The sequence below is a fragment of the Pholcus phalangioides genome, unplaced genomic scaffold (genome assembly GCF_987345545.1).
Source record: "Pholcus phalangioides strain wild (caught in Gottingen) unplaced genomic scaffold, Ppha-v1.0 ptg000004l_1, whole genome shotgun sequence".
Lineage (NCBI taxonomy): Eukaryota > Metazoa > Arthropoda > Arachnida > Araneae > Pholcidae > Pholcus > Pholcus phalangioides.
Genome location: NW_028301597.1, coordinates 28,143,882 through 28,159,350, shown reverse-complemented (window position 1 = coordinate 28,159,350; position 15,469 = coordinate 28,143,882). Strand labels below are relative to the sequence as shown.

The window sequence follows — 15,469 nt, the reverse complement described above, 5'->3', positions numbered from 1 at the left end:
TCTTTGGGATTATATTGAAGAATATATTTTTAAAAGTTTGTAGTTTTTTTCAAATTGTGAGTTTGAGATACAGGATGCATTCAAACATCTCATAATTTTTCATTTGTCAATGCAAAATTGAATGAAATGATTGTCATCAAAAATCATTTGAAGAACAAAAATTTACAATAGTAAATAAATTATAATAATTATAAATACAAATACAAAATTATAAACCACACCAGACAAATTGCCCAACAAAGTGGCTGGAAAAAAGAAAAAGGAAAAAATAAAGGTATATAAAAATAAATAGTAGTTGCCATAGTCTAAATGCAGTTATCCAAAAATAATAAGCCAAGATTTATCATATTTCCTCTTGAAGGTGTCTATTGTGAGAGAATTCACCACATCAGAAGATAAGCCATTTCATGCATTTACAACTTTGTTGGAGAAACACTCCCTGCAACACAACAACCTAGCATTATCACTAACTTATCAAAACTGGTGTCCCCGAGTCAAAGTATTTGAAAGACAGTGTAACAATATTTCATGGTCCATCAAACCCCTGGAAAATCTTAAATACTTCAATCATATCTCCACGACTCCTATGTTGTTCCAAAGAAAACATATTCGACAAATTCAGTCTCTCTTCATAGTTCAAGCCTTGCCTACCTTCAAGTGCTCTAGTGGCTATTCTTTGCACCCCTGCAAACAAGTCTATATCCTTCTGAAGATAGGTTCCCCAAAAAAACTGCACGCCATACTCTTGGCCAGAACAAACTAAGTCTCGGAAAAGTGGAAGAATGACTCTGAGAGAACGTGGAGAGATATTTTCAAGAATCAAACTGAGTATACTATATGCTTTTTTGACCACAGTAGCACTTGTCAATGAGAATCTCCAAATCAGTAACTCCAGTGCATCTGGGATAGTTTTCCTATTTAGTTTCCTTTGAAATGGGTTGTTCAAACTAAAATGAGTGACCATGCACTTGTCAATGCTGAAGGTCATGACCCATTTGCCAATGATAAATCATTTATACAAAAAAAATACACTGCTGAAAGTCAAGTAGTTAGCACACTTGCCTTCGACTATGCAGAGAGAGAGGACTTGAGCTCGAATCCGAGTTCGGGAATGAATGCCTACTAACACTAACAAATTTCCTGGACATATTTTATGGATCTCTTGGGAATACATGAATATCATGGTATTTAAAATTTATACAAATACAATGCCACAACAGACAAAACGGCCAACGAGGTGGCTGATAAAAAGATGCCCATACTGGTTGCCCATTGGTTGCTTTCCATACTAAATTACCAAAAAATTATAATTATAATATGAGATATCATTCAACTCTTGACACAACAGTTTTATGAAGAGAAGGTTTCCATTATGGTAAAAAAAAAACTATCTATAATCTTGAATTTTGATCTCAGGTGGTGACAAAAGGGGTCTTTTGGTCAGGGTTTAAATATGAGTTCATGCATACAGTCTTTTTTTTTGTAGCAGTTCCAAATGAATTTGTAACTGTTGGCACTTTCAAAGAAAGAGGGAAAATATCTCATTATATATATCCTGTAATATCTATAATTTACAAGAGTGGAAATATGAATGAAAGCAAATTATTCTTACTTCACACATACACATATTCATGGGGGGGGGGAGGGGGGAAACCTTAAGAAACTAATAAAAATTACTTTACAAGATTGCAGTTATTTTTGTATATGAAATGCCTTTGTTTATGGCTTATTTCATATTAATCAATGTCTTCACCTATTTGAGGATATTATCAGTCAATTAAGATCTACAATCTTTAAATTCTTTAAATTATCCTCAATATAAATATGTACAACTCATGGGGGGGGGGAGATACAGGTGGGAATGGGGGGCAGCCCCCCCCCCCTTAAGCGTCAAAAGTGAAGCCCTGATCTAATGAATATGCATATATATGAATTGACATTATCATCATCATCATACCCCTCCTGCCGATACTTTCACGTCTATCTCCACCTATGATACAACTCAACCGTGTTTGCAAACTTCTACAATATTTCCATTTGTCATAACAGTGAAAATACTGTACTCTTTCAAATGAAGTAAAATATGAGTCTTATAATCAATTTTTATGCACTATTTAATCAAAAATCAAAGTGATGAAGGGAATGAAATGCTAATTTGCATATCTCAGTATTGGAAGAGTGGTGAAAATTTATCTGATGTAATGATGCCATCAGTTTAAAGCAAGTGCAAGTGGATCTAGCCGAACTCCCCTGCTAATTTTAAAAACCATGCGTTGTAGTTGGTGCTGAAATCAGCATTTTGGAAGCTGTTCAAGAAATATGTGGTACGTATTTCAATTTTTCAAATCTGGTAACCCTACTAGGAATCCTAACTCCCACAAGAGTGCAGCTGATAGGGCTTCAACCAGGGCCATCTTTAGAGTATCATGGACCCCCGGGCCAAGTGATTTTCCTAAGGCCGTACCTGGCAAATTTATACATGCTTAATCTCGAAAATTTCCAGATCTCATATTTTAAAGGTGCCCGGGGGTGTTGATGCATTAAGATGACACTGGCTCCAGCCACGGGGCTGGGACAGTTCCCTTTTTGTTTTTTCACGCTATAAATTTCCCGTCTCCATCATGGGCCCCCGGGCCAAGTGATTTTTGCGAGGCCCTACCTGGTAAATTCTCGAAAATTTCAACCAGATCTCATTTTGTGATGCCCCTTCTTCGCTTGCGACCCCGGGCCGTGCCCGAGTGGACCAAAGCGTTAAGACGGTACTGGTCGACACCATCTGTATAAATATCGTGTTGAAGATGTATGCCCGCTCGGGCATGCACGTTTTTTTAAATGGGAGACGGATTCGCATTCGTGCCTCCCGAGTACGAATTGACGTGTTCTTCTAACCTCCTAGTTGAAAACCACAGAAAACCCACTTCAACTGACCGCAACTGTGCCGCTAACGGAGTTCGAACCTGGAGCCTCGAGACGAGAGTTTGGAAGGTACAAATTAGAGCTGATTATATTTCGAGCAGCAGCTGCCGGGTATATAAAAAAAAGTGCCGATACAATTTATAGAGGCAAGGAAACAAAAAATATTCAGAATGTTACACAGCGTCCTCTTTTAACGCTTTGAGCTTTACTTCTCACGTGTATTTCCAGCCCCGTCTCTTTCTAGTTAGTTCGAGTAGTCCTCCTTTTGGGGAATGAATATCAATAAGATCTTGAACTGTGTTTGGGTACCATTTTGAGTTGGTTTTGTTTTCCCTACGCCCCCTAGAGTTTCGCGATTATTTTTCCGAAAATGTTTCTCTTCTGCGATTCGGACTCGATGAATTCTTATAATATCACTGGCAGTTGAAAGGAATTCGTCGCTCGCTTTGTCGTCTGCGTGTTTATGTAGATGGTGTTGAAGCTCGTATTTTGCGGACCTGTAACCGGCTGACGATGGTGTTTCGGTGTTGCATACGTGTTGATGCGGACCCGTTACTGCACATGCTCTGATGTTTACGCAAAACTACAACTAAAACATGGACATCACTAAAAAAATAAAGTCTTTCGTGACCTCTAGGCAGGTTAGTTACGATCCGTTTTATTTAATGAAGTTATTCAAAATATTTTATGGTATGTACAGTGCCGTCTTAACGCATGGAGGCCTACCAGGGAACGACCCGAAGCCTCAAGAAAAGATGGGGGGTCCTCACAATAATAACTAGTTGAAATTATCGAGAATTTCCCAGGTAGGGCCAGGGCCGTCTTCAGAGCATCATGGGCCCCCTGGGCCAAGTGATTTTTCTTAAGCCCTACATGGCAAAATCTCAAAAAATTCAACTGCTGCTAATTTTTCTGAGGGCTCGCTTCTCTTGAGGTGCCCGGGTGGGCCCATGCGTTAAGACAGCACTGGATAGCGCCTCAAAGAAGTCCTGATGCCAGTGATGCTCTTAAGATGGCCCTGATCATTGTATAGAAGGAAACTGTCAGTGTTATCGACACGCACATCCCTTTCATGTGAATGACATTTCTTCAAAGTTGTTAAAAGTAGGGAAAAAATTATAATTGCGTTGTTTTAATATGCATATGTAGTGCGTGCGCTTTAGCCCCCAAAGAAGAATATGCCAAAATTTGCGACTAACGCCGCTGAACAATCTGGAAGAATTTTAAGAAAAGTGTAGTGAAGAAACACTGTTATAGGAATTTTTATTGTCAGAATATTTCCTGTCAGCCGAGGGTTTGTTGCAGAGCAATTCAAGGCATTATGCTGCTTTGTGGGGTGGGGGGGTGTCCTAGTTCATATAGATGCCGCTGTGGTGGTCAAGTAGTCATAGTAGCGGACTCGCATGGTGAAAATCCAGGTTCATCATAAAGACCCGGGTTCTTTCTTAATGATACCCATAAAATGATTAATGAAAATTATACTTTAGTTCCTGATCTAAAATGACATCTCCAGTATTCCAGAAGCCCTTTAAAGTAAAAGGCCCATGAGAGGAAGTGCTGTGGATCTCTACTGACTTTGCTTAGTAGAGCTATATAGGCCTACAGCTTTCAACTGTGCATATCTTCATTCAGAGGCATATTTTCAGTAAGGGTAAATGATTCCTGCCAGGGTGGCAAGTTCCAATGGGCAGCAGTGAATTTCTAGTAATTTTTAATCAAAAATATTATATTAGAATGGGAAAAATATTTCAAGGTAGTGCTATAACTCACAGTATACAAAACCGAGTCTAGCTCTGTCTAAGTTCGAGTCTTAGTTTGAGCATTAATGCTTGGGATGACCATGGGATAAGTTAAATATTAATGAAAAAAAAAGCAATACCGTCTATAACTATAATCATCATGTAGATGATTATAGTTGTAGATGGTATTGCATTTTTTTTTGTTCTTCACTGTATAGGCTTATATCCTCCAAATCCGTGAGTTTGCTACAAGGTTCAATTGATATTACCCTCGAAATACATTCTCTAGTATTGACAAGCTTGTAAATTTTTTTCACTTTTTTTTTGGTTAGTATTCCTCGTGAACGTATATAAGACTCGTATGTATAAGTAACTCGTAAATGTATAAGTTCCTCGTAACATATAAGACTAACATATGTTAAAAATATGTCTTCATTTCTCTCATATATTGCATCAAATGTTATTGTCGTATTTGATTATGTTGTGTACATTGAATTATTTATATTGGGTACTTTTCAGTCTTCTAAACCTTCACTTGACGTAGCCCTTGGTGAGATCTCGACCGATGTCGAAACATCCCCTACTTCTGAGGAGGTATGGTTCTGGAAATTCGTTAGTTATATTTTTCCCCATAATTTTTGACAACTTTGATTTTTTTTTTAATGTTTTATCGCTAGAATATATTTCAATGTATCTGTTTGTTACTAGCACAAATTAATTAAAACATATATATATTAATTTTGTTGCAGGAACCAGCAACAAAAGTTATAAATGATCCTATCATCGAAGAGCAAATTTTAGATTCCATAGAGCAAGTTTATTATAGTGATGACTCCTTTGATTCTAAGGACTATGAACTGAAGGTAATCATTATATAACTGATTTTGATTATCATTCATTCTCATATATGACCCATTTTCTCAGAGTTTGACTGAGAAGTGCTCTCAACGAGGGTGCAAAATAACACCTCAAGAAAAATGAGACAAACTAAAGCGATGTATATTCTGATGACTGCTAAGTTTTTTTAAATTCTTTAACACTTTTTACACTCTTATAAATTTACATACGACTTGAAAGGTGCATTTTGTTTACTGCGGACACAAGCTTGGTGTCCTCGAAATCTGCAGTGACAAGTGTTCAAATTCTGTAAAGTTGTACGAGGGGTATGTATGGTTAAGTAGTAGTAGTAACGAGTATTCAATGTACAGTAAAAGTCTGATATAATGAGTACAGCTTATAACGAGAATCCTCACTGTAATGGGGGATTCACAAGTGATTGTAAAAAAAACTAATGTTTAAGATACATGACATTCGATTATAGCAAGGTGAAAATTAGAAAGCATTCACTATAGCTTCAAAAATAATTCTCATAGATATCTATTTTTCTTTCTCTTTCTTCAAGAACTGAACATAGTGACTTTTTTTTTTTTTCATGGTACAAACTCCTTGTAACAGTTATTTTGAAATGCTTATAACCAGGGCTGGACAAATTCCAGAGGCCAGGTTGCCATGACAACTAAGAAATTGGTATTGACACCTAAAATTTTCTTTGTGTAGTTTCCAAATTGCAGGCTAAGAGCAGCACAAAATGTTTGGAATTCATAGTGGCATATCTGCCAACATGAAAGAGGGTCGCTGTGCCTGAAAAAGGCAAAAGAAGCATCAGTTTGGACTTTTTTCTTTGGGTAAAAATTTTTTTTGCACTTATGAAATTTTTCTGGCATCTAGATTTTTTTGTAATTTGTGTAGCCCTGCTTATAACAAAAGAATGTATGCAGAAATATAGTCGGGATATGTAATGATTTTATTTAATATTAGTCTTCCTCAGTGACTAAGATATCACTAGACCCGAACTTACGATTTCCAAATGACTGAAAAAAATCCTGCTAAAAACTTTCGGATTAGCTGAAAAATGTTGGTGAGTCCATACAGCTGTGGAAGTGAGCAGTGGTATAATAATTAAGAATTATAATTGTTCATATAGTCGACTAAATCACTTTGATGTAGAAAGTCTGTGCAAAAAATATCTTGCAGAATATCAACTGCTGTGAGACAAAAAATTAATTTTACGACTGGAGTTCTGTTCATTCGTTAATACACGGTGGACGAAAAGTCCATAGAAACTTTAAAAATGAATAAAAACTGGAAAAATAACCAAAACAATGGTTTGTGCAGAGTTAGCATCGCTAGGTCAGAGGATTTTTTTTCAAGACGGGGAAAAAAATTTTAAAAAAACAGCCAATAGATGGTGCTGGTACAAGCGACTTCAGTGGAAATATGCAAATGAGACAGTTACAAGAACGTGCATTCCTAGTCCACAACCAGTTCACTGTTCTAAACCGTGTATGTGGACCTGCTGCACTCTGCCTTTGCTGGATTTGTGACTCGCCTGCAATGTGTTATTCCCTGTGGTGGTGGTTATGTGGAACACACATTGCTATAGTAAATGATTTGGAGGCATTCTGTTCATTATTTGCATATCTTTTCTTTGACATGTGTACGTCAGCGCCACCTATCGGCTGACCTAGCGATGCTAACCCGGCAAACCGTTTTTTATTTCAGTTATTTTTCTGGTTTTTATGAATTTTTAAATTTTCTACAGACTTTTTGCCTACCCTGTATTAGACTTAAACGATCCGAAAGAAATTTTAATGCAGGTAAAGCAGCAGTTTTCAACAATTTTATATCCTGACAGAGCAAAAAGTGAAAGATCTCTTTAGGCAAGAAGTTCCATTATGACGACAATTTAACCCGTGATTTGAACTGTTGTTATTGCAGGCTTTTACTGTATATCTCAATCTCTCTGAGACTGTCCATCCCTTAGACCATCCCCAGAGCACAAACCATCCCAAGATGGTCTCTCTGAGCAATCAGCAGTCATGTCTGTCTGTACCTCTCAGTGGTTTGAAATTAATGTTAGTGTACTAATCTCTGTAGCTGTTACTTATCCTTTAAAATTTTGTACAAAATTATTTCAAATATCAGGGATTTTATATATTCTGATGAAATTTAGAATGAAATGTTGAGTTTTTAAATAAACTAGGTTTGCATGTGCATATACAGATGCATACAATATGCATATTTCAAAAAATCAAGTGTGTATTTCCATTTTTCAGAAACTTCCTGAACTTCTGGACAAGAATGAAATTCATGCAGATCGACTGAAACTTTCAAAACAGCTGCATGTGGTATGAAGTTTGAGAATTTTTTGGCCATAGTCTAACCCTATTATAATAAATTTCAGGGAGGTCATAAATATAATTAATTATATTCAGAGGTTTGCTATAGCGGAGTTTGACAATTTAAGATTATTTGTGATTATTCTTAGTTTAAATTGTAAGATAGATAGTAATAGATAGTTTTTTTTGCTTTGTAGGTTTCAAAGAAACTCTCAGATTTGATACTTCATAATCAAATTCCCTTAGAAGAAGAGCTTCAAAGAGTAACAGACATGCAGAAAAATCTTGAAGAAGCATGTGCCATATGCATCAAAAGCAGAAGGTAACATTATTGGTTTGCATACTTTATCCAGCATTATTAATGTTTCTATTCTTTTCATCATATTTCTTCATCTTTAATTAATTCAAAATTATATGCAATGATTCAAAATATTGAAAATGCTTATCATATTTCAAAGAGTGCTAACTTTAAATTGGGGCCATAATCAGAAGGGAAGAGGACAGGAAATTACAGCAGGTGGCGAACTCTAGAAGAAACAAAAAACACAGTTGGAAAATCACTTATACTTTTACTATGCCATCATTCCTAGAAAAAAATACTTTCTGCAACTCTCTCTGAAATAAGTGTTATAGAGTTTGATGTAAAATGGAATAGAGTTTGTCAGGAAGTCAATCAAAGTAAAGTTTTCCCATACGAAGTACAAAAGCCTGGTTAACCAAGCGGAGATCAAGATGTAGTTCGGAAAGAAAATTCACATTCCTCTGTGGGGAATCAAACCACCAATCTCTCACTCAGTGAGAGTGACATCGTTTCTCTTTAAAGGTTTTTCCAGTCTATCCTTAGTTCTGTGTTTGATAAAAGGAGGTATATTCCAAAAAATCCTTGAAATCCTTAGTCTCTAGGTGCAAGGAATTGACAGTATTCCACTCACCCTTAATGCTTTGTGTGGCAACGGTACATACCTCACATTTCAAAACCACTTTTCAATACTTCTAAAATCAATGTTGAAACATTTTTAACTAATATTATATGTGATGCTTTCTATATCTTCTTTATTATTAATAAAGTTATCATTATGGTTTTGAATTACTAATTCTAATTAATGAGTTTCCAATTAGTCATGATTTATTTTCATAATTCAGCATTGGAGCAGTTTCGAAATCAGACCTTCAGATTTTCCATACCATCATGGGTGGAGATACATGCAGGGGGGGGGGGGAAGGCATGTAGGGCAATGGCCCCCCCAGCATTATAGGTAAAGCTGAGTGATCTAATGTATTTGCGTATATATAAATTGACATCATCATGATCACCCATCAGCAATCATTGTGCCCCCCCCCCCGACTTTCAAGTTTATCTCCTCCTATGCATACCATACAAAGGGTTGAAGCAGATAATCAACTTACTGTTGTACTGTAATTACTTACAGAGTTATCTAAATGTTTTATGTTAAATTAGTTGCATAACAAAACTATTTGGTGCAAAAGAAATTAAACAGGATTACATCTTTTAATTATTCATGCAAGACTCTAATTTTTTTCGTTCACTAGTTTTCTAGCACAAACAAAACAAGGTTTCACTACAGCCAGCTTAGGCATATTGGCTAGCTATCGCAAAAGAGAACAATTGAAAAGTTTATTGAAGTCACTTCATCTCATTAAAACATTGGTAAGTTTACATGTGCCATAAATGTTATCAAAGAGTACATAATTATCTTCTTGTACAGCACGTAAAATCACTATATTTTTTATGTACTATGGTAGGCACAGTTAGCGAATTTAATGCAAATGGGCTAAGGGGCTCATCAGAATTAAATTGACTCAGACAAAAAGTCAGTAGACTCTTGTATTCCAAAAAAACTTTGCATTTGACACATAATTCCAGAACATTTTAAATGGATTTGTCATAATTATTGCCATATATGGCTCAATGGAAGTTGTGTTACTTTATACATTCAGAATGGTTTAAATATTTCCTTAGAATGAAATCATTAGAAATTCGGATTGAAAGTATTCTGTTTTGTCCATTGTTTGCTCCAAGCATTATATATATTTTTACTATTTCATGCCTTATATTATTTCTTTTAGCAGGAAACTGATATCCGTCTGAGAGAGCTTTTGGAGGTAAGTATGATTTCCCTTTTTGTTTGTAAAAAAATGGAAAAGTTATTATGTGTAATTTAGCATAACATTCAAGGTTAGCATGTGCGATTCCATAAATTAATTCAGTATGAGGCACATATTCTTTAATGGAATTTTTAATTTGCTATGTAAAAACTATTTTTGTGTGGATTTTTATTATTCAGTGGTGTTCCACAATTCGATGCTTGAATCTCTAGAGAATGCATATGCATGAAATTGCCAGATTGACTTATAAAGTGACTTAAAGTGTAACATTAACTGGCATCGTCATCGCCCCCCCCCCCCAATCAGAAATTCAGAAAATTCAAACTGAAGTGGCCGTACGGAATCGTGGTCTGAAAACCACAGAGAAGCCCAGACTTTCCACCTGAAGGGTTAGATACTCATCACTACCACTTTTATAACCATCACATTTTGGTGGAATGAAACATTTTCTTTATGTATATGTATAGTATACATACATTACATATATGTATAGTATATGCTCCTAGTATAATAATATAGATTAATTATAATAATAAATATAATTATATAGAAAATATTTTTCCACAGTTTTTTTTAAATCATTTTTCTGTGTTCAATATTGTGCATGATGCAAAATGTGTTTATCTCATGCTGTACCTCTGTGTTATTGTCAAGTTTTCCTACACAAGAAAATGTTTTAAATTTATGCCAACTTCAGTACAAGTTTCTTTTCTTCCTCCCACTAGGAAGAAGATTATCCTGGTGCCATACAACTGTGCCTTGAGTGTCAGAAAGCTGCTAGCACATTCAAACATTATAAATGCATCAGGTAAACAAAATAACTATGATTTGTCATTTTGAGACAGCTTTCTTCAGTAATATATGGTGTTCATTCAAATGAATTCAAATTTTCTAATTATTGACTTCTGCATCATGTTTAATTAAATCTTGATAATCTTTTCAGTGAGCTTAGTTCTAAGTTGCAAGACACTCTGGAAATGACTGAAGAGCAGTTGGATGTAGCACTTTCAAAAGTGTGTATCAGCTTCGATAAATTGCATTATGAGAAACTACAGTCAGCTTATAGTCTTCTAGGAAAAACACAGGTAATTTTTAATCCACAATATAGAATATACTGCAGACTTTTTTTTCTTTTTGAAACACATCTACTTACTCCAAAACTACCTGCATAGAATAGATAGCCGTCTTAAGGATGCTAGTTTAGTCTTCTTTGTTAGCAGCAAGTCTTTGCCCAATGTTTTATTTATCCAATTAGAAAGATAGCTTGAAAAAAGAGTTTCCTTGTTAGAATGCTAACAAATTGTCTCAGGAGAATTTCCCTGCATCTACATACATTTGAAAAAAAAATGATATTTTTCAAACCCTCTGTAATTCCCTGTAATTTCCACTTCCCTGTAATTTTTTGTTAGCATCCAATTTTTCCCAGTTTTTTTTGTTTTTATTCATGAAAATATCTGCATTGTTTAAATTGTCCAATTTAAAAAAACGCAACATCATACAAAATTGTAAATTTATCAAATGTCTTTTGAACATGGTAGTGTGATAAAGTATTCCTCATTGCCTATATAGCCTACATTAACTGTTTCCCTTACATTTTGTGGCTCACATTTATTTTGTTTACATTAAGATACACAAAATTATTAAATTGATTGAGAATCATTTTCTCTCTCTCTCTCTCTCTCTGTCTGTTGCAGAAGGAAGAAACCATGTTTTTTATATGTCAATAGATCTAGAAAATTTTGCATTGAATTCAGACTATTAAAGATTTGTTTTTTATTTAATTATTTGGAGTTTTTTGTGTAAATGGTGGTTTTTTACGTATTTTTTAGACAGCTATGGATCAATTGTTGATGCATTTTGCAAGTGCTATTCACAACCGAGCTTTCATGATTGTTCTTGGTCATATTGAGTCAAGTTTCAGCAATCCTGAGAATAACATTAAGAATTTTCAGAAGCAACATTATTCTGACCTTTGTAAGGTATGCTTTTTTTTCAGTATGTATTCTTTTTTATTAAAGAGTATTTCAGATTGTAAATTTATTACTGTAAAAATAAGTTTTGCAATTCGATATTATTTAAAGAAATTCTTTTTTTAAATCTATAATTACAGTAAAAGAGTTTTTTTCCTTCCTCTATATATATATATATATATATAATTGATTTTCTGTCTGTGTATGTTTTCTATGCAAATTTACAATTTTAGGGGCCAAATTTATGTACATACCAATTTATATTATTGTCACCAAATTTCGCATATATACCAAACAGAGCCCAGATTAACCGATAGGCTACTTTAAAAGTTTGTCAAACCAGGGCAACAGAGCCCAGATTAACCGATAGGCTACTTTAAAAGTTTGTCAAACCAGGGCAAACGCCTGAAATGGGCAAAAAAAACTGTCAGGCAACAATGGTTTCTGGGCCTCAACGATCACTTTCGGAATGTTTATTTTAGTTACCGTGGTTCCCTAGGAATGTGTTTCAGACGTGTATATGCCTTTACGATAGTTTGTCACTTCATCAATGCTGCCAGTATATATGTATCATAGTTTATGCCTTTATAATGGTTTGACGCATTTTTAATCCATCCTCCCAGTAATGAGACTTTTTGAATAGATGTCAGAATCATCATCAGCATCACTTTGAGGGTCAGGCAGAGAATGATCTCCATAGAAATCAGTGTTAAAATTGGCGATTCTACTGTAGAAATGCAGAAATTTAGTGGGATTTTTTGCCACATGAATAATTTTAAAAACTGTATTGAACTCTCGATTTTTGAAATATTGAGTTTGCTTAGAGATACGAAACCCAAAAAATTAAATATGAATTACAAAAAATATTGAGCACATAGACACTTAAGATTAATTTTATATTACAGGGTTAATCATAAAGTTTTTTTTACAAACCAAATTAAAGGTGCTCAATATGTCTACCTTGGGATACACAGCATATGTCTATATGGTAGTCAAATTTGTCCCAAACTTTTGCGAGCATGTTTGCATTCACTGCTGCTGTTATGAATATCTTCAGTTTGGCTAATGTAGTTGGAAGGGGAGGCACATAAACAGTCTTTTATAAACCCCCACCAGAATAAATTACACATTGTGAGGTCTTGTGATCTTGGAGGCCAGTGATGTTTAACTGAACCGTCAGGTCCCGTATAGCCGATCCATCGTTTAGGAATGTGATTGTTCAAAAATTGTCGAACATCCAAGTTCCAGTGTGGTGGTGGTGCCCTGTTCTGCTGGAAAATGAAGTCATTCGAATTGGTTTCTAACTTTGGGAAAAGCCAGTTTTTACAAACACTGAAGTGACTGCCGAAGGAAAGGTGTTAGCACTACCTGTTGGCAACTGTGTGAAACTCAAGATTTCCCTCTTTCTACCTATACATTATTCGATCAAAACGGATTAAAAGCTGAATGGGGATGATTCTTTTGAAACACCCTGTGTATTCATTTCTAGCTTCCTTTAAATCTAGATTTGTTTCTTTCATGAGTCGAACAGGACTGCTCCATATTAGTTAACTTGACACGGTTTGTATGTCTCTCAAAGAAAGATATCATGTGATCCAAAAATCCTCATTGAAGAAAACCCGAGCAGCACCGGATATTATAGATAGTAGTTTATATTTTTCTTCTGTTAATTCATCTTCCTTAAATTTAATATTGATTTTTAATGTATAAGCTGTTGAATTTAATATTTCTCAAATTGTTTAAAGCAGTATTTTTTTATTTTTTTTTAATGAAAAGATTTCATATAAAAATCATGTGTGAAATTCATTTTATCCAATAATAAAAATTTGGTTACAAAAATATTTGATCCTGTGTCAATAAATTTTTCAATACATCTTTTCATCATAGTATCACAGAGATTTAATGACTTTTTCAAAGCTTCTATCCCTTTCATCAATATAAGTTACAATTTTTACAAATGATTTGTCATTTGAACTATTATTATGCCATTGTGATTTTGAGGGGTTAAATTAGGTTGATGAAAGTAAGTCAAATGATAGTGGTCAGTATAAATTACTGTTTGGGAAAGATAAAAATAATAAATTGATGGAACTTGTGTGGTTGTGTTTCACACAGTTTAATAAAACTATGGCATTTGTATTAATTCATAATATATATATATTTGTTTATTTTTTATACAAATTTTATTTTATATGTATATTGTTTATGAATTTTGTTTTTCATGTTCTGTTATTTGTTTTCCAATATTATTATTCATGAATTCACATGTTGTTCTTATAGCACATTCTACCAGAAAGTTTTGCCCCCTGTCTTATCGACTTATGTAAAGCTTTATGGGATATTATGTACAGTTATTGGTGCATTTTAGATTGGCATGATACCCATGATGAGCTCCATTGCCATATGGATAACAGTAAGCTGTCTGTTTTTCTTTCAAATACCCAACCGTTAATAGGTAACACGTTAAGTAATGATAATGGTATCTTGCTGTGAATGGAAGAAAAATTTATTTTGCTCTCTTTAATACATAACGCAATAAAAATGTAAGTGGCATGATTTTCTCACTCATGATAAATGAAAATTGTCTTTAATTTTAGCTGTTGAAAAAATATTTTCCCTAATTTTCCAATGTAAATATGTTTTTATTTGTTGATGTAAGGTATATCTGAAGAAGAAGAGGCAAATGTTGATGCAACACTCAGTAAAAGTTATTTGAAGCAAAAGCTGGAACATGGACTTCTGCGAGTGTGGCAAGATGTCCAGCAGAAAGTCAAAGCATACATCTTGGCTTCTGATATATCTGGCTTCAAGTTCAATGAGTTCATTCATGTCCTTGCTATTGTTCAAAAGTATGTTTTCGTTTTATTTGAAAATTAAATTTTATGAAAAATGTAAAATTTTCTTAATGAGTATTTAAGAGATAGAAATGGAATTTATATTGCGTTTATGATGTAATTTTAGAATGCTCCATGTCAGTTGAATTTTTTTAATAAAAAAATTTAGAAATATTACAATTTATTATTTTGTTTGATCCAATTTCAAATGCAATCCAATGTAGTCAGTGCTCCTTATAACAACTCTAATCGGTCCATTGAAAATGAAGTTTATATCAGAAGGGAAACATTTAGGACCAGTCATTGTAATGAAATGGTTATTATAAGAAGCATCGACTGTCTATATTTTTGAGTGGTAGATGTAATAATCTAAAACTTGAACAATTTAAAAACTGTTCTTTCAAAGTTTTGAAAATTTCTGATTTTAGACGTTTGCAACTGTGATTATTTGTGTTCAAACTTAATAATGAATTTTTTCATACATTTTTGTCAGGTTAATGGACATAGGTGAAGACTTTTGTGGAAGTAGATCAGAAGATTTGCAGGAGTCTCTCAGGAAACAGTCAGTGAATTATTTTCGGAATTATCACAGGTAAAAACAATGCTTGCTGCGAGAATCACACAGTTCATAATAAAGTTTGCCGTGCTAATTAAATAAGAAGGTTAGGTTTCTCATGCACATTTTTCAGTGTTGAAAAAAATGC

General features: G+C 34.2%; 1 protein-coding gene across 4 annotated transcripts in view; it reads left to right on the top strand.

Annotated features, from left to right (window-relative positions):
- The first annotated feature begins 3,191 nt into the window (after nucleotides 1–3,191).
- The window catches only part of Vps50 (vacuolar protein sorting 50), a 30,341-nt gene continuing 18,063 nt past the window's right edge, over nucleotides 3,192–15,469 (top strand). Inside the window, exons 1-13 of one of the 4 annotated variants that reach the window (XM_089231261.1) lie at nucleotides 3,192–3,557; nucleotides 5,175–5,249; nucleotides 5,405–5,518; nucleotides 7,772–7,843; nucleotides 8,032–8,156; nucleotides 9,386–9,503; nucleotides 9,923–9,958; nucleotides 10,687–10,769; nucleotides 10,905–11,046; nucleotides 11,791–11,940; nucleotides 14,212–14,344; nucleotides 14,591–14,780; nucleotides 15,259–15,357. In XM_089231261.1, the coding sequence (XP_089087387.1) occupies nucleotides 3,513–3,557; nucleotides 5,175–5,249; nucleotides 5,405–5,518; nucleotides 7,772–7,843; nucleotides 8,032–8,156; nucleotides 9,386–9,503; nucleotides 9,923–9,958; nucleotides 10,687–10,769; nucleotides 10,905–11,046; nucleotides 11,791–11,940; nucleotides 14,212–14,344; nucleotides 14,591–14,780; nucleotides 15,259–15,357 (1,382 nt within the window). In that variant the 5' untranslated portion in view covers nucleotides 3,192–3,512. The remainder of the gene's footprint in view (nucleotides 3,558–5,174; nucleotides 5,250–5,404; nucleotides 5,519–7,771; nucleotides 7,844–8,031; nucleotides 8,157–9,385; nucleotides 9,504–9,922; nucleotides 9,959–10,686; nucleotides 10,770–10,904; nucleotides 11,047–11,790; nucleotides 11,941–14,211; nucleotides 14,345–14,590; nucleotides 14,781–15,258; nucleotides 15,358–15,469) is intronic. The other 3 variants (XM_089231260.1, XM_089231259.1, XM_089231258.1) reach the window with 3 other exon arrangements.